This window comes from Pseudochaenichthys georgianus, chromosome 12, assembly GCF_902827115.2.
Source record: "Pseudochaenichthys georgianus chromosome 12, fPseGeo1.2, whole genome shotgun sequence".
Classification (NCBI taxonomy): Eukaryota; Metazoa; Chordata; class Actinopteri; order Perciformes; family Channichthyidae; genus Pseudochaenichthys; species Pseudochaenichthys georgianus.
This window is the reverse complement of record NC_047514.1, coordinates 28,787,881-28,806,858: the sequence shown is the minus strand read 5'-3', so window position 1 is coordinate 28,806,858 and position 18,978 is coordinate 28,787,881. Positions and strand designations below refer to the sequence as shown.

The following is an 18,978-nucleotide window of genomic DNA, read 5'->3' as shown; positions in this document are numbered from 1 at the left end:
CCGCGGCTGCCCCTGCTCCTCCTGCTCCTCACCTGTCACAGGACTACATCCTCTCTCACAGAGACATTAACAGACAGCGGTGCCAGCCACACTGCGGGGTGTACGGCTTGTTGTACCGTGGTCCAGTGTCAGGTCCACACAGTGAGATGCCCAGAAAGGCGCGCTTCACCTGCAGAGCTCGAGGCAGCTTGTGACTGAGTGCTGAGCTCCATCCCGCGGTCCTCTCCAGCAGCACCGGCGGGAGGTAAGGAGAATGGGAATTACACAAGCGGAGGGGCTAGCGGCTGCAGCCAGCCTGTGACCTGCCTGTATAACTGACCCATATATGCTACAGCTGGTTATCTTTCTTATCCACACATTAATATCCAGGTGTGTATTTTGTCATGGCGTTAATGGAGTGGTCTCCTGGCTGGCTCAACGATAACAGGGTACCGTCAGATACAGAGCAATGGGTATGTTAGGCTCACGACCCAATTCAGCCTGGTGTCATTGGTAGCTAGTTAACGTCATGTAGGTTAATGTTACCGAGTTAATTGCTGTCAACATACATGCATAACAACCAAGTAAGCTAACGTAAGATAATCATTGAGAAACTATGCACCAGCTTTCGATTGATCGTGCTCTTGGTAATGCATGTCTGTAGTAGTGACATGCCTCTGAGGGCTCAGCGCTCTGCGTTTTATGTTCTCTTCCTCTCACTCATATTATAGCCCTAACGACCTTTCATGTTCACGTGAGAAAATCTTTCTGTATAACTGAATTAGATCTTTCCGATGTCTAAAAATATATTTGTTTCTATTCTTAATGAAACAATAAATCAGCAAATGTTGACAGTTCTCAAATAACAGTGTGTTACTCAGATACATACGCCACACTGTTTATTGCCATGCACAGTAGCTACAGTGTATTTATGGCAATGATAATATGAAGTCCCAGGCTCCTTCAACAATGCAACATAAATATATATATAAGACAGAAACAATGAAAGAATTGTGCAAGAAGAAAAGTACAGAAAGATAATGTTGCAAGTGACCAATGTGCAGGTAAATGCATAAGAAGTAAACTATACTATAATACACATACACATGTATATAGATAGATGGATAGATAGAGGCATATATATATATATATATATATATAAAAAGACACCCACATCTCCCAAAGGTAGTATCCATGAAGCTAACATCATTAATTTCCATGGCGGAATAAGCTATTTTTTCAAAAGGCCCTGCGTTAGTGGAACATTGTGACCTGACTGCGTGCTGCCTTGACCTGATTGAACACCAGTCTTATCAGAGTGGAGGTTGCAGCCACTGTGAGAGTGAATCTGGGACAGCCCAAGACAACCTAAAAAAGGTGAACATGTGATGCATTTCCTCCATAGTTTCTCATTTCTGTTCATATTTAATTAGGGCACCAGCAACGTCTTGCCTGAAAATGGCTTATAGCTTGATGCGTTAAAGAATCACAAGTAGTTCACATTTGTGATGGAACTTTGGCTGAGTTGCCAAGTGCTGCACTCCCAATATTTCTTACCATTTAAAAAAGAAAAACCTTACTAACCTGTATCTTTTTAATGCAGGATCTTTCTTCATTGTAAATCCAGTATTTGTGTTTGTTTGTAATTTAGGTGTGAAAAGTCAGTGTCATGACTGGGGCTGAGAATGAGGATGATATTCCATTAGGCGAAAGGAAGACTGTCACAGATTTCTGCTATCTCCTGGACAAGTCTAAACAACTGTTCAATGGGCTAAGGTCAGTTTCTACTTCCCGTGTTGTGTCCTGTCTGCTGGACTGCATGTTGTAATCGAGCATTGACTCACAGTGCCAGTTGTATGTCGGGATGGCTGGATTCCACTTCACTACCCCTAAACCCGTCGTTTATATTGCAGCGCAGGATGTACTTACTTCCAGCACCAACACAAGCCACACACATTGGATACAATTGGACAGAGCTTAAATACAAAATGTGTCATTGATGTTAGTTTATCAACAGTACCACCCTTTCTAAAGCTCTTCTCTGTCTTTATTACTACCATTCACTTGGGAGCCTGATCCAATGTCATAATAAGATACTGTATTACTACATCCATGAATATATTTGCACAGGAGCCAGCATTACACAGACAGTAAATCATGTACAAGTTATTTTAAATGTTGGCATAGAACCAAGTCAGGGGTTTTGCAAAGATGATGCTTCTTGTTTAAAATACTCTCTGCACATCAAACTCAAGCTCTTCACATCACAACCACTCTGTGTTGGTGAGAGCCAGAGACCCATTATGATCTTTATTATTATATTTAAGTTCAATCAGTGCTTCATTTCCCTTTCCTCTAAGAACAACCTTGTACCTAGCTGTGACCCTGCTGTGAATATGGCTATGCATGTTTTTTTAAATCTCTTGAGCGTAATTGTTCTTCCTTTGCAACCAGCTAGTACATGATAATAACTCTGGCTCTAACTGGGAGACGCTGCAGCCTCCTGTAAGACACTAATGGCTTCATTGTCAGAATGTAATGGGGTCAAAGTAAAAAAATATATATATCTTTAATTTTGTGATGTTAAATATCTACCCAAAGAATTGTATCTATTCTTTAGTGGCACTTCAGTTTCTTTAATAGCATTTATTTATTTATACATTAATGAGACGAATGGAGTCATGCCACTTATGTTTCCTTGTTTTACTATATTTGTTCTTGTGATTATTGAATTGAAACAATGATCAGCTGTGCATTGCTGCCCTGGATATGATTACTGTGTGCTCCACTGTCCTACTTGTATACACTGCCATCTCCGATTCATTGACATGCCATTTAAACATTTCATAATAACAATTCATCATGAATACAATTACATTTTTCCATAATTCCTTCTGATGATTGTTTTTTTTAGTTTAATTTCTCTATCTATTTTGATTCTTAAATAATGTCATTTTGTTCTATGAGATGTTGTAAGGCTAAAGAGACACAGTCTTTATCTTGAGGGTTCAATAGCACAGTTAAAATCATATTTACTTCTCTAAATATAAAACGTATGAAAAGGATGCTGATGAGACTCAAGCGGTGGGGGAATAAAACATGGCTGGCAAGGAATTGGCATTGGTATCATATCCATCCTTTGAAAAAATAAAACACTCACATAATATCCGAGGAGGGAGCCAGACTTTGTAAACAACCAAAGAATAGGTTTTGAAACTGGGAACTGGTTCTTGAGTTCTACAATGGGCAAAATGAGAATTCAACTTCTCCAAACTATCAATGTAAATGAATCTAAGCTAGGTATCTGAAAGGATTCTCTTTTATGTGCAAATAATTTATTTTGATCATGAGTAGGGTGTGGTAAAAAAAGCCTGAACAGCCTCCAGACGCAGAGCAGCTGAAGCACAGTCACTGCTGACAGCTGTGTCCCAAACGCTGAGAGTCCCTTTGATGGCAGAGTGGTTGATTGTGGAGCTGAGAGGATTTAAACATGTTGGGTATGTGACTGTGTCTCTGTTCTCTCCTCTGAACCTTGTTGTGCTCTTTGCTTCAGAGACCTCCCTCAGTATGGACACAAGCAGTGGCAGTCGTACTTCGGACGGACCTTTGACGTGTACACTAAGCTGTGGAAGTTCCAGCAGCAGCACAGGTTACTCCATCTTCAGGGTTGGGAGGGATACTATAACTATTTATTTCGTTACAATTACTAGTTGCATGTCCTACAGAATACTATAGCTTTTTAAGTTTAAAACTTTAATTAAAAGTTAACACAGTTTTATTTTTATAAATAGGGTGTCTATTTACTGCATTCAAAAAAACTAAATATAAAAAAAGAATGAAAGTCAAAATTACAACAATAATAATAATAATAATAAATGATATTTATACAGCGTCTTTCAAGGGACCCAAGGTCGCTGTACATGGTGGACAAACAAAACAAACAGACAATCAACGGGCAAACCAAATAAATAAATAAAGGAAGCCGGGGGACCAGAAAAGGGTGCCCGAAGGCCAGGGTGAACAGGTGTGTTTTTAGTGATGATTTGAAGATGTTCAGGGAGGCAGCATTACGGATCTCGGCAGGAAGTGCATTCCAGAGGGTGGGGGCCGCAACACTGAATGCCCTGTCACCAACAGTCCGGAGGCGAAAGCGGGGGATGAAGAGCAGGCCCGTTTCTGAGGACCGCAGACTCCGAGAAGGGGTGTAGGGATGGAGGAGGTCCGATAAGTACTGGGGAGCGAGGGAATGGAGGGACTTGTACGTGAGGATGAGTGTTTTGTATTGAATCCGGGACTTGACCGGCAGCCAGTGTAGCTGGATGAGGGTGGGGGTGATATGGTGCCATGGACGTATTGGAGCCTATCCAGGGTTTTGCTGGGAACCTCTGACAGGACTCTATTGCAATAGTCCAGACGGTATGTAATGAAGGCGTGTACAAGGGTTTCTGCCACAGAGTCAGAGAGTGAAGCCCGGATTCTGGCAATGTTTTTTAGGTGGTAGAAGGCGGATTTGGTGACAGATTTGACGTGCGCCTGGAAAGAGAGGGTGGTGTCCAGGATGACTCCCAGATTGCGGACTTCAGTGGACAGGGAGATGGAGCAGCCGTCAATGGAGAGAAGCAGGTCTCCAACCTTCTGGAGCTGCGTCTTGGGAGCCACAATCATGAGCTCTGTTTTATTGCTGTTGATTTTGAGCAGGTTTGATGACATCCAGTTTTTTATGTCCTGTAGGCAGTTGACAAGGGATTGAGGGGGGAGCTGAGTGGACGGTTTGGTGCGGAGATAGAGCTGTGTGTCATCAGCATAAGAGTGAAAGCTGAGACCATGTTGGCGGATGATTTGACCAAGTGGGAGCATGTAGATATTGAATAGGAGGGGTCCAAGCACAGAGCCTTGAGGTACACCTTGGTTGACTGGGGCGGGAAAGGAGCTGCAGTCACTGATGGTGACGAAGTTTTTCCTGTTAGACAGGTAGGACTCAAACCAGGCAAGAGCTGTGTCACTGAGGCCAAGGTAGTCAGACAGGCGGTTGAGGAGGATGGAATGGGATATGGTATCGGAGGCTGCTGAGAGGTCCAGGAGGATGAGGATGCTGATGAGGCCAGAATCAGATGCGATGAGGAGGTCGTTTGTGATTTTGATGAGGGCAGTCTCAGTACTGTGATATGGTCTGAAGCCAGACTGGAGGGGTTCGTAGAGCTCATGCAGTGACATGTGGTGTTGCAGTTGTGCTGCAACTGCTCTTTCCAAGATCCAAGAGCAGAGATCAAGAGCACCTGGAGGATGGGGGGGATCAAGAGGGCGGAGAAGCCGGTTTATGGTTGAGAACAGCATTCTCGGTTGGGATTGTTGGATGCCAATGAGGGTGGAGTAGTACGAAGACCTAGCCAGGGAGAGGGCTTCTTTGTAGGCCTTTACATGGTCCTGGTATGCTTCGCGTGGACGGCGAGGTCAGTTCTTGTTTTGAGTCTCTCTAGCCGACGACCAGAAGCCTTCAGGGCGCGGAGTTCAGTGGTGAACCAAGGGGCCGAACGGGTGAAGGAGACAGTCCGGGTTTTGAGGGGGGCTAGAGAGTCAAGGCTGAGGGATAGAGCTGAGTTGTAGCGAGCAACCAGGCCATCCACTGTGGTAGTAAGGGGAATGGAGGCTAGATGGGCTGCTATCGTGCTGGTCAGGGCTGGTGCACTCAGTGATTTTGGTGTTTCTGAATGTGATGGTGCGTTTTGCACGCTGAGTGGGCAAGGGGACAGGAACAGTAAAGAGTATGGCAAGGTGGTCCGCAACAGCTAGGTCCAGGCACTGGAGATGGGAGGGAGGGGTGCCTATAGAGCACACTAGGTCCAGCGTGTGACCTTTGGTGTGGGTGGGACCTTGGACGTGCTGTGTGATGTTGAAGCAGTCGAGTAGTGAGAGAAATTCAGAGGCAAAGGTGCATGTACTAGAGTCGACATGGATGTTAAAGTCACCAAGCAGTAATGTGGATGGAGACCTGGAGCAGACACAGGTGAGCAGCTCAGCGAACTCAGACATGAAGATGGCGGAGGCTTTGGGGGGGCGGTATATGAGGACAACCTGTAGCTGTGATGAACCAGCCAGAGAAAAGGCGATACACTCAAAAGAGGTTGTATTTACCACAGCTAGTTGTTTTATCGGGATTTCTGCTCTGTGGATAACAGCCAGCCCACCACCCCGACCCAGGGAGCGGGGCTTCTGTAGGTAAATATAGCCTGGGGGTGTGGCCTGGTTTAAGGTGAAAAAGTCTTGTTGATTTTGCCAGGTCTCCGTTAGGCAAACAAAGTCCATTTTCCTGTCAGTGATGATGTCCTGAATGAGTGGTGCTTTATTATTGAGGGAACGGGTATCAGCAGCATGAATGTGGGGGCGTTGCTACTGGATGCTGGTGGTGTGAGCAGAATGACACGGTCAACACAAACCAGGGCCTTCAGATTGCCAATGCACGTGCGAGGTTTGTTGTGATGACGTAGTGAGGCAGGGACGGTGCGCAGGACCAGCTGGAGAGAGGCTCCGACCCAGCGACAACAAACCTACGCCAAGAGCCTCTATGGATGTACTGAGGTCTGCTACGTAACAGCCCAAGCTTTTAGATGACTGCTAAGCGTAGAGGGTGCATAATACAACTATTGAGAGTAACCAGTTGTGCGGTGGAGTATTTCAGCATCATAGAGCCGGTGGTATGGTAGCACGATGCTACGTTAGCTGAGAGCCAACTGGGAGAGGGTGGTCCCAACCAAGCGGCTAGCCACTCCGGGATGGATTTGAATGTGTCGTGGAACAGAACTCTCAGCATGGACAGCACAGGGGGGGTGAGACGGGTGAGGACGGGTGATCCAGATATGTTCTGAGGAGGGTAGCCGAAGCCCCAGCCGTTGAGATGTAGCGGAGCTAGCCAGCAAGGCTAACCGCACCGGTGGGTTTGTCGAGCACTCGGTGGTGATGTTGGCAATGAGTGATCGAAAGTCGGTGACAGGTAGTCCAGAGTCGGGGCACGCAGGGAAGGCAGGACAGAGCAATCCGTCGGAGATGACAGGAAAGCAAAGAACACCTAGCCTGGAGCCTGAGTAGCTGCTACAGCTAACTGCTACAGCTAGCTAGAGGAGCTGGTGTAGCAGCTGCTGCGTACAGGTAAAAGATCAGAGGAATTGGGTGTAAAGACGTGTTCACATAAAACGTGAAGTATGAGATACACGGCTGAGTAAGAGGCCGACAGTTAGAGCCGGCAAAAAAAACGACAAACAAACAAAAACACTACTAGGTGTAGCCGGAGAAGCGGCGAACAGTCTACGCCAGCGTCCTCTCACGACCACATTCAACGAGGAATGTTCAGTGGTGTTTAGCATGTGTGTACCCTGAAAAAAAAAAAAGTAGTAGTATGTCTACCTTTTAATATATATATCTTTATTTGTTGTTAAATGTTTTGTAACATTGTATTCCTGCTAGTAATCCCCATTTTTAACGAATATACCAGTAATCTGATTAAATCCGTTTTTGAATACACATACCTTTTTATTTTGTATTCTGATGACATTATCCAGTTGCATATAATCTGTTACTCCCAACACATTTCATATTTTATCACTTCATTTTTCGAAGTAAAACATATTGGGTGTTTCATGAAGTCATTTGAAACCCTAGCTGGGTTTACACACAGTTGTAAGGACTGGTGTTCCCCATATTCATATTTCTATTAAATATGTTGTAGTATGTGTCTCTTAGTAAATACACCAAAAGATACATAGGGTGATAACTGTCAAAAGGTCTGTTGTCACACTCACTGCTCAGTGTTGTTTATTTTTATTTATTGACAGGCAGGTTCTGGACACCCGGTATGGCTTGAAGAGATGGCAGATTGGAGAGGTTGCTTCTAAAATTGGACAGCTTTACTACCACTACTAGTAAGTCTATCCATGTCTCCACCGTGCACATCACTAAGTGCTTTCACTGTCTCACTGTCCGTAAAAAGGTATTAGTAAAAGGTGGATGGGTAAGGGTATAGGAACAGATTTCCCTCTGCAGGGAACACAGGGATTTTAGCCTCTGCAGACCATTTACATGCACAGAAACCTATGGAACACACTACAGGAGAGGGAAACCCCAGAGAGCATACTTGGGCCACAAACAACATGGATGCAAATAATGCAGAACATATTTAATGAGGAAGGAAATGCATTCAGGATGTTCATCAGCTATCACGGATACACAAAACGGGTCTCATGCTAGAACCACTCATCAGATCTGTTCATATGTGGCAGGTTCCAGTGATTTAACAGATGTATTGGCTTTCACCAATGTTCCTGTACTTAGAATTTCAAATGGTCCAGTCTGACAGGTCAGGTACTCAGGGTCGGCTTTAGAACAAATCGAATGGGGGGGCAATCATTTACCACAGGGGGGGGGGGACACACTGCCGTCAACAACCAACACACAAACACAACTTCAATTTAAAAAAAACATGCTGTAAAGTCTCTCGTTTTCACACACATTGCAGGGTGTAGTGTTATTTTACAGCGCACCTATGACTTGTGCACGGTTGTGGCAAAACCACCAAAACAGAAACATATGGACATAGGCCACCATATAAAAAGTGTGCAAATGTATTTAGTATCCTATATCCATGTGAACATGTTTTAGGTTGGGGTGGACCTAACCTCCTCTAGGGGGTCCTGGGGGCATGCTCCCCCGGGAAGATTATTTTTAAAATATTGAAGTTAAATGCATCAATCTGGTGCACTTTGAGAGCAAAATGAAGAGATCTATGGATAGTCTACATCTCTCAGCATCCATATGAAACAGAACTGTAAACAGATTTACTTTTTCTTTATGGATATTTTACAAATCACTCCCCTTTTTAAACTGTATTCTTGTTTTACTGTCTGTGTTTTCATTTATTCTCTTATTTTTTAATAACTATAATGATCATATAAAGGTGTTCCTCGCAAATATTTGTTTACATAAATGGTGACCAAACCGTTTGAGACCCACTGAGATAACTTACACTAAAGTGAACTATCTAAACACTGAGAGATTCCTTACCTCACTGAGCTGACGTTATAAGATCCTCTCAGTCTGACAGGAGAGGACTCTCCTCCACCTTGGTGTAGAAACAGCTCTTTATATCCGTTAGCATAGCTAGCTAGCTAACCAGATGCTAACAACAACATTCCACGTTACCGCTCCCGCACTCACAAAATGCGCTCGTGCCACACACACAGAGCCGAGCTTGAAGCACAGAGACCCAGAAGTACTTGTACTGTATATCATATTATTTTCGATGGATTTACTGTATAATCAGTATAACAGATGAACAGATCGCCACTGGGCTTTCATCTAAAGCAGGGTTGCCAACTTTGAGTACCTGGCTGGAGAGATTTTGATATCATGGGTTTAATTACGCATATGCGCACTAAATGACTGCTATCTTGTCAGTAGCATATATATATGATGTATACAATATATACAAATACACAATATTGGACACAGACTATAAAGGGCACACAGTTTCATTCACTAATGAAAGTCAAACACATGTTTGTTTCCACTGTGTGCCTGTCACGATAAGCAATTAATTGACTTATCGTACGATAAATGAAAATTAACTCGATAACTTTTCTGACCTCGATAAATTGCCATTTACATGAGGATGTGACTAGCAGTTTGAAAGGATGAACTTGAATTATTATTATCTATTATCATTATGTCAGTGGTCTAAAATGGTCATACAACGGTGCCGACAATATTATCGGTTATCGCAATAATTTCTGGGAAAATGTATCCAACAAAATTAATTATCGTGAGAGGCCTATACATGAAACACACACACACACAAATCTACAGACCAAACTGCCAAATATATTAATTAACACACTCACACTCTCATATACTCTTTGACTCTATTTGGGCCTAGTAGAACAATAAGCAGCAGGCTTTTACTTGTTATCATTTCTACTGGATCTCAGATCTGCGCATGCGCAATACGGGTCGAGGATTGACCAACCGGCTCCCACTGCTCTGCTGTCTGTTAACGTGGTTAAGAGTGGCGGGGGCGGATCGACAGCTTGAGCAGCTGTCAACTCAACATTGTAAATAACCAACCAAAAACGATCTCCGGTTCATCTTGTTTTTGGCGTGACAATAGTTTGGGCAGCGTGAGAGCGTGAGATTGAGAGTGAAAGCGTGTGTCACACGCCAGATGCGTGAGAGTTGGCAACCCTGTCTAAAGACACAGCCACGTAATGATAACAAAACAAAGGTCGGGGGTCATTGGTCAAGCAACACACCAATCAGAGAGCAGCAGTGAGCACACCTCAGGCTGTGTTTTATATTTGTATTCTTTATTTCTGCTTTATTTCACACTGCTTTTAGTGGAAACGTTTTCACTTATATGATCTAAAAAAAGAAAGAAAAAGTGGCAAGGCTTGCCCGCCCTGCGTTGGGGGGGGCACAGTGATTAATTTGGGGGGAGCATGACCCCCCATGACGCCGACCCTGCATGTACTGTCCACTTTTCTGACATATACAGACATTAAGCTAAATATAATGTGTTGATGTATAAACAATGATTTCTCTTCAGCATATCGTCATGGCCAACTCACTGAGCTGTATAGGTTATCACAGATTGTAAGGGGCGGGTTTTGGAACTTTAACTGGTCACTCGTTGTTTGAACTGAGAGGCAGTCGGAGAAGATCATTTTCCACAGTCATCTTCTGTTGTAAGTGACAGTAAATATAAAACATGCCTAATATACTCTCTATTGTCCATTAGCTTTACTTTAGGAACATCACTTCAGTGAAAAGCATTCCCTCTTCATGTCTTGCACAATACAGCGCTGCTCTGATGACACACGATTGGCATTTTCACTATTCATATTTCATTTAGTTTGAGATCCTCTAACACCACCGCTGACGCTGGCTTAGTGAAGAGGGTGTGGTAGAAAAACCCCTCAGCTGAGAGTGATTGCAATGACATGAATGTATTTGAAATGGGGTGCGACAGAGATAGTAACCCACCTTTCTGATGTCCATTCACAGCCTTCGTACCTCAGAAACGAGTTACCTGAACGAGGCCTTTTCCTTCTACTCAGCCATCCGCCAGCGCTCCTACTACTTCCAGGTCAACAAAGAAGACCGGTACATTTTTACAATATTTATATAATATGTATAACAATATTTACTTAAAATGCTGTGAGTCTCAATATGAGGAAGTAGATAAGTCTTTGCCTTGTTTACAGTAAACAGCTTGGACATTTATTGTTTGAAAGTTGACTGTTTTTGTGATTGAAAACAAACTCTCTTGTGTGCTCGAGGTTTGTTGAGGATTAAATCATATATTTATGGCAAACTAAGATGATCAGGTTTGTGCCGGAAAACAACTATTTGTAATCTTCAGACGTCAGAAAGTGCCAACGAAGAAATACAAATGTTGGTGTTCTTCAACGTGGGTTTGTCTGAGATCTAAATGTAATATTGACTTATCTTCCCTCAGGCCGGAGTTAGTAGTGAAGAAGCTTCGATATTATGCTCGCTACATAGTCGTCTGTCTACTGCTGAACAAGATGGACCTAGTCAAAGTGTTGGTTAAGGTAAGTCATACAGTTTCCCTTAACTATAGCATGCCAAGTGATGAAAACCCCTGAGGAGCATGGACACATTCCTGCATCTACCAGGCTGCTGTGGGGGTCTACCAGGCTGCTGTGGGGGGTCTACCAGGCTGCTGTGGGGGTCTACCAGGCTGCTGTGGGGGGGTCTACCAGGCTGCTGTGGGGGGGTCTACCAGGCTGCTGTGGGGGTCTACCAGGCTGCTGTGGGGGTCTACCAGGCTGCTGTGGGGGTCTACCAGGCTGCTGTGGGGGTCTGTCTACCAGGCTGCTGTGGGGGTCTACCAGGCTGCTGTAAAGAGCAGTAGCCTGCTGTGGTGCAGGAGAGGAGAGCAGGTTTTATTGATCCTGATTTCCTTTCCTTGCATTTGGGTAATTAAGTAAGAACTGTCCTTCTCTTCCTCATGTGACACGAGAAACTCCTCTCCCATTAAACCGCCCTCCCTCCTCACTGTAACCCAGCATGAGCGGCTCATTCTGCCAAGTGGATCAAAGCAAACGTCTGGTGTTCATAGAAAAGAGAGAATGTGGGAAGTGTTTCTCTTAGTCAGACATCAAAACAAGTACACTGGCTTCACAAACCAAGCTCTGATTGCAGGCTCCACTTTAGGCATTTAGAATACTGGGCGAGTGAGACTGCCGTATGAAACCTGTACTAGATCTTACTTTGTGAGTCGAGCAGAAGTCCAACTTTAAAACTATAAAATAAGTATTTGTTTGTAGCCGTTCATGACAGTCTTTGTGTGTTTGCTGCCTGCAGGAGTTATCTGAGGAGATTGAAGATTACACACAGAGGTTTAACACGGAGGACCAGCTGGAATGGAACCTGGTTCTACAGGAAGTGGCAGCTTTTGTAGAGGTAACTGACCTCCAAATGAAACTGTCAATGTTGTCTATTTTATTATCCATGTTTGATTAGATTTTCCTGAGGTTTCTTTAATTCTGTATTCAGCCTATCTTAATATGTCATAGCTGTTTAATCTGTTAGAGCAAGACTGATGGTTTGTTGCTGATGGTGACACATGAATGCAACATTTCATCTGGCAGGAGTGAGTTGTCTGTTGTGGGTCATTGTTGTTTTTCTCTGTTTTTACCAAACAGGCAGATCCAGTGGTAGTTCTGAACGACAACAGTTCTGTGGTTGTCAACAGCAACCGTCTGCAGGAGGGCAGTGTGCCCCCGCTGGAGCAAGGCATGGTGGTGGGGCAGCTTGTGCTTGCAGATGCACTCATCATCGGAAACTGTAACAACCAGGTTTTAACCCACTAATTATAATTCACACTTCTTACACATCAATACTGTTGTGGACCAGTTTATTAAAGAAGACAGGTTGTTGGCTTTCAAACAAACAATATTAAAAACACATTTCCCCTAGAGCAGTGGTTCTCAACTGGTCAGGCCTCTGGACCCACTTTTTCCTTTCGCGACCCGAAAATTTGAACCACTCAAATCTATTCAACAGAAAATCGTGCTGTAATATACATACGCTTTTCAGCATACAATATTAATTAAAGTGAAGTACATATATCCCTTATATCCCTTCACAGAACTTAAGAATGCTTTAAAAAAAGGTTTAATGCGATGATGGAATCAAAGCTGAACTGTATAACATAAAAAGGCCCACATGCTGAAAACCCCACCCCAGATGGGGTCTGGAGGAGATTTTTAGAAATACTAACATATAAACTACGCATTCTGGTACACTCTGAGAAGAAAATAAAGAAATCTATTACTACCCGACATATTAATAATATTTTATGCCCTTGTTTGTTTTTCACTTAGTTCTGAAGCTGAACTAAGTGAAAAACAAACGAAGAAGAAGAGTAAAGAGGAGATAGTCTGTGTGAATTACTTTAAATTGTGGGTAAGGGTAGATAGCTCCCATTGTTCTGTGACCTGTCAATCATCAAACCGGGGGTCATATTTAATTATTATGTGTTCATTTTTATCTGAAGTTGTACTAGGGCTGTACCCGAATATCCGAATATTCGTTCGTTGGAGTACTATTTGGGTTTCAATTTCGTTATTCGTATTTTTTTATTTATTGAAATCTCCAATATCAACGTAAGAGCTTGTGCCTCTTCGGGGGGTGCTAACACTTAACCATACACTTTATCGTTTACTTTCTCCATCTTTATATGTAGATATGACTTTTCTCCGTTAATCTCCGTCACATTGTTTCCATAGCAACAACAACTTCCTGTCAACAGCGCTAACTCTCCTTCAAAATAAAAGTATGTCCATACAAAATAGGAAGCCAAATTACACTTAACCTGTTCTACACCGCCCCCCCCCCCCCCCCCAAAAAAATGCGTCATCTGCAGGAAACAGCGTCTGAGGGCATCTTAATATTCAATAATCTATGAATGTTTTATATCCATGAAACGGGAGGAAACTCAGCTAACTGATCATTTTTATTTATTTTTTCAAAAAAAAACACAAAGCTAACACTCTGCCTCTGAATTGGCCACGAGCGGGAAAATGCTAACGCATTGCACAGAAACTCACTCATAACACCCTTATTACCAGGGCTGCACATAACTGGTGCAGAGGTGCGGGGTCGGCCCGTAGCGCTGGCTAGATGTTCGCCTAGGGCGCCAGTTCTGTGGAGGCGCTGTGCTGACAGTTCTGGGAGGGAAAAAACAGTTTTGATCGTTGGTGCTCATCCTAATTTTCGGCCTTGATGTAACAACATTCATAATTAAGTAAATGTAACACCCTTTTCACCCCGGTTACACGTTTCATTTGCCCTGTACGATGGGCGATGTTGGCTTATCTGGCGCCCGCAGCTCACAGCCAAAATGCGAGGGAGAGAGAGAGAAGGGCGCACCGCCCGGTGTTGTTATTAGCATCTGGTGCTAGCTGCTCTAACGGATATAAGAAGAAGATGTTTCTACAATAATGTGGAGGGAGAGTCCTCTCCAGTCAGACTGAGAGGCTGATAACTTCAGCTCAGTGAGGTACAGGTAAAGGACTCTTGAGTCAACTTCCTCCAGCTAAACAGCTCCAAGACTGAAGCCATTCTTATTGGCACTCCACATCAGGTCCGTTCATCTGCCATCACCAGCATCACCTTCTCCGGTCAGAACATTCCACTCTCAACAACGGTTACCAATCTGGGAGTTAAAATGGATCCTCACCTGACCTTTGAGGCCCACATCAAGCAAATATGCAAGACCTCTTTCTACCACCTGAGAAATATTGCAAAACTCCGCCCCACACTCAGTCTGCCAGATGCTGAAAAGCTTGTCCACGCCTTTGTCTCCTCCAGGCTGGACTACTGTAACGCACTTCTCATTGGGATTCCTAGCAAGAACATCCAGAAGCTGCAACACATCCAAAACACCGCTGCTCGGATCCTGATGAGAGTGCGGAAGTACGAGCACATCACACCCATCCTCAAATCACTGCACTGGCTCCCGGTCTCTCTCAGGATTGACTACAAAATCACCCTCTTCACTCATCAGTGCATATATGGAAATGCTCCCTCCTACATCAAGGAATTGCTCACCCCACAAACCTCCACGAGGAACCTACGTTCAGTAAAGGCAAACCTCCTCATCCCACCAAGGACAGAACTGAAGACCATGGGAGACCGAGCCTTCTGCTCCGCTGCTCCGAGACTGTGGAATGCCCTCCCAAACCAGCTGAGGACACCACAGACTTGCGGCTTTCACACCAGCGCTTTTCAGTTTCTAACTCCGAGCGGGAGCTTTTCTGGTTCAGCTCCGGTTTCCCTTTTCAGCTCCCGCTCTGTGCACACCGCCCACTGGCGCCCCAGAGCTGCCCTTGCTGCGTCATGACGTCACTGTTTACATCGCTGATTTGCCCCCCAACGGCAGCTCACAACAACAACAACAACTGCGTCGGGTCGATGATCGTGTTGCTTTTAATCACACGAAGCCAGAATAAATTAAATAACGACTTCTCCAACCTTATGCTTTTCTCCAGAGTGCCGTGGTTCATTGTTTATTAATGTGTTTCTGCAGCATTTACCGACCGCTGCAGTGCTGCTCTTCCACGGGAGTTTATTCTCCCGTTAGCTCCCGGTTAGCTCACACTGCAGCGGCCGCTCTAAAGTATTCACTGTCCGACTCACACAAGCAGCTGATGCATATCCCCAGTTCCCCTTAGCCTAAGTGAATGTGTGTCAGTCTGAATTGACACTGTTTGGTATCACAACGCTGTTATGAAAGTTTCTCTGGTATAAAACGGGTGATGTTAGCATAGCAACCGAAGCTAAACTGACTACTTGCATCCGATAGCTGCAATAATACAAAACAACACGTCTGCCTCTCTCCACAATGATCGATAACAGTGAACGGATGGTCAAAGTAAGGCACAAATAAACAGAATCACACGAAGCCTGGTTAGTGCTGCCTGACTTTATAAAGTGTGTTTATAGGCACTACTGCTTGTAGGCAGGCTGACAGTCGACCCATGGGAGGTGGGTTTAGTTTCCTGCACGCCTCAACGTAAGAGAGACGTAAGCGACGTCACCTCTTAGCTCCAAAGCTCTTGCCTCTGGACCGACAATTTTTTGGAGCTGGAAATGAAGCGGATTCCGGAGCTAAGAGCCGGCGCAGCTCCGGTGTGAACTGGAAAACCCGGCGCTTTTCAGGCTCTAGCTCCGAGCCGGAGCTGAAAAGGCGCTGGTGTGAAAGGGGCAACTGTGGAGGCTTTCAAAAAAGGCCTAAAAACGCATCTTTTTAGAATAGCCTTTAACTAGATTTTTAAATCCCCCACATTATGCCATGCGGGCATGAATGTCACCTCTTTTATTATGTTGTTTTAATTGTTTTTTATTGTTGTTTTGTTTCACCCTTTTTAATTTTGTAGCACTTTGAGTTTTGTTTACGCAAATGAAAAGTGCGCTTATAAATAAAATATATTATTTATTATTATTATTATTGAGTGTTTAGATAGTTCACTTTAGTCTAAGTTCAAACAGTTTGGTCACAATTTATGTAAACACACATTTCCAAGGCACTCCTTTATAATTATTGGGATAAACAGGTTTGAAATCATTCCAATGCATACTATAGGACAGTAACCAAAAACATCCTATAAAACTGGAGAGATAAAAACAAATATGCATAAATAAATAAATGTTAAGGTATGGCCCGTGATGGCGGGTGTTATGAATTAGATTGCATAATCGTTTTTCTTCATATTTTATGTATTTTTCATTGTTTGTTCAATACTAGAAAGGTAAAAGTCCCACAAATGAACTGTGATGGGATTTGTTTTCTCTCACCAGTGAAGGCAAATGTTGATTGTAATGATGAGATTTGTTTGTTTGTGCAATGCCGAGATCTCATGACCATTATTCTATTATGTATTTGTTCTCTAGTCGAATCTCAGGTTTAACATTAATTATAACGGTGCTATAACGGTCTGTTTGCATTGACAAGATGTGCTATTCACGCGGCACACCTGATGGCGGGTGTTATAAAAGATATTCCATAATCGGTTTTCTCCATATTTTGTATGTATTTTTCAATGTTTGTTCAGTACTAAAAGATCCAAGAAGTCCCACAATTGAATTTAATATTCATTTGACATGTTAACTATATCGTAAAGCGCTTCATGGGAGTAATTGTGGGATGATACATTTTCAAAGTATCACGATATATATCGGTTGAGTATCGGTATCGTTCAGTGGTATAGATGTATCGGTATACATATAAACAAGTCAATGATATGCATCCCTAGTCTCAATGAACTGGCCCCCACAAAAAAACAAAATGTCTCTTTCGTACCCCCTGGTATACCCCCGAACTCCGCCAAATGAAATCAAGGAAACGTCAACTTGAACGCCAACACAAGAAAACCACACTAACAGTCCATCTTCAAATCTACAAAGACTATCTCCAGCAGTACAGTAACGCACTCAAAGCAGCCCGGTCTAATTACTACTCACAACTCATTCAGTCTGGCTCCAGCAACCCCAAGCGTCTGTTCTCCACCATCAGCAAACTTCTCAAACCCTGTGACAACGCCACCTCGTCCTTCACCACCGAACCGTGCAACTCCTTCCTCTCGTTTTTCCAAACCAAAATCAGCAACATTTACAGCAATCTGACACCCTCATCGCACCCCCCACCTCCCCTCCTGGCTCCCCCCCTTCACCTCACAGCCTCTGTCCCACTTCTCCCCTGTGACCCCATGCAACTGTCCCACTTCATGACTGGAATTAAGTCCACCTGCACACTTGACCCAATGCCCTCCAAATGTGTTAAAGAGAGCCTCCCTGCCATCTCCCAACTCATCGCCACCATCATTAACTCCTCCCTCAGATCTGGATCAGTTCCCCCCCCTCTCTCAAACTGGCTGCTGTCACACCCATTCTCAAAAGACCTGGACTCACACCTGACATCATGTCCAACTTCCGGCCCATCTCAAATCTCCCCTTTCTGTCATAAAGACTTGAACGTGTCGTTGCCTCACAACTTAAATCCCACCTCAGCTCCAATGACCTCTTTGAGCCATTTCAATCCGGTTTCCGATCAAAACATAGCACAGAAACAGCTCTTCTGGAAATCACAAACGACCTCCTCCTCTCCTCTGACTCCGGCAACCTGAACATCCTCATCCTCCTCGACCTCACCGCAGCATTCGACACCATCAACCACACCATCCTGCTGTCCCTCCTCCAATCATCACTCAACATCACCGACACTGCACTCTCCTGGCTGAAATCCTACCTCAGCGACAGACATCAGTTTATCAACATCTACAACTGCTCCTCCTCCACTGCTCCTCTGTCCCAAGGCGTCCCCCAGGGTTTGGTGCAAAAATAATTCGTCGCCACAACCTTCAATTTCATTGCTCCGCCGATGACATCCAACTTTATATCTCAACAAGAACCATCACCCCCACAGCACACTCCACTCTCACCATGTCTCTCAGAAATAAAAGCATGGATGCAAACAAGCTATCTCCAACTGAACAGTGCCAAATCAGACATCATCATCGGCCCCCCATCCCGTACCAAAGCCATCCAGAATTTCAACTTCACCATTGACAGCCACACTCCATCTCCCCCCCCTCACATCCGCAACCTCGGAGTCATCTTCGACAGTCAGCTCAAATTCAACCACCACATCAATCACATCACCAGGACCGCCTTTTTCCACCTCAAAAACATTGCCCGTCTCCGCCTATCACTCTCCTCCTCTGCTGCCGAAACCCGGATTCATGCATTCATTTTTTTTTCACTTTTTTTTTTTCAACAGATTAGTAACAAATGCCTCACTTCCGGGCAAAAATAACGGCTCCGCCGACTTTTTGGGGAAAACAACGGGCGGTCAATACAAATTCTGAAGTTTTTGCTAATCCGATCAGAAATGTAAGAAAACCGGAGATTTTTGGATCTTCAAAGAGT

At 44.1% G+C, this 18,978-nt stretch overlaps 1 protein-coding gene across 2 annotated transcripts in view; it reads left to right on the top strand.

Moving 5' to 3' along the window:
* The window catches only part of scai (suppressor of cancer cell invasion), a 38,046-nt gene continuing 19,068 nt past the window's right edge, over positions 1 to 18,978 (top strand). For both annotated transcript variants that reach the window (XR_011644194.1, XM_034096056.2), the window contains exons 1-8: positions 1 to 244; positions 1,631 to 1,755; positions 3,533 to 3,628; positions 7,806 to 7,892; positions 11,026 to 11,124; positions 11,480 to 11,576; positions 12,352 to 12,450; positions 12,693 to 12,845. Coding sequence is in view for 1 of the 2 variants with exons in the window: in XM_034096056.2 (XP_033951947.1) it covers positions 1,649 to 1,755; positions 3,533 to 3,628; positions 7,806 to 7,892; positions 11,026 to 11,124; positions 11,480 to 11,576; positions 12,352 to 12,450; positions 12,693 to 12,845 (738 nt within the window). In the remaining variant the exon portion in view is untranslated. The remainder of the gene's footprint in view (positions 245 to 1,630; positions 1,756 to 3,532; positions 3,629 to 7,805; positions 7,893 to 11,025; positions 11,125 to 11,479; positions 11,577 to 12,351; positions 12,451 to 12,692; positions 12,846 to 18,978) is intronic.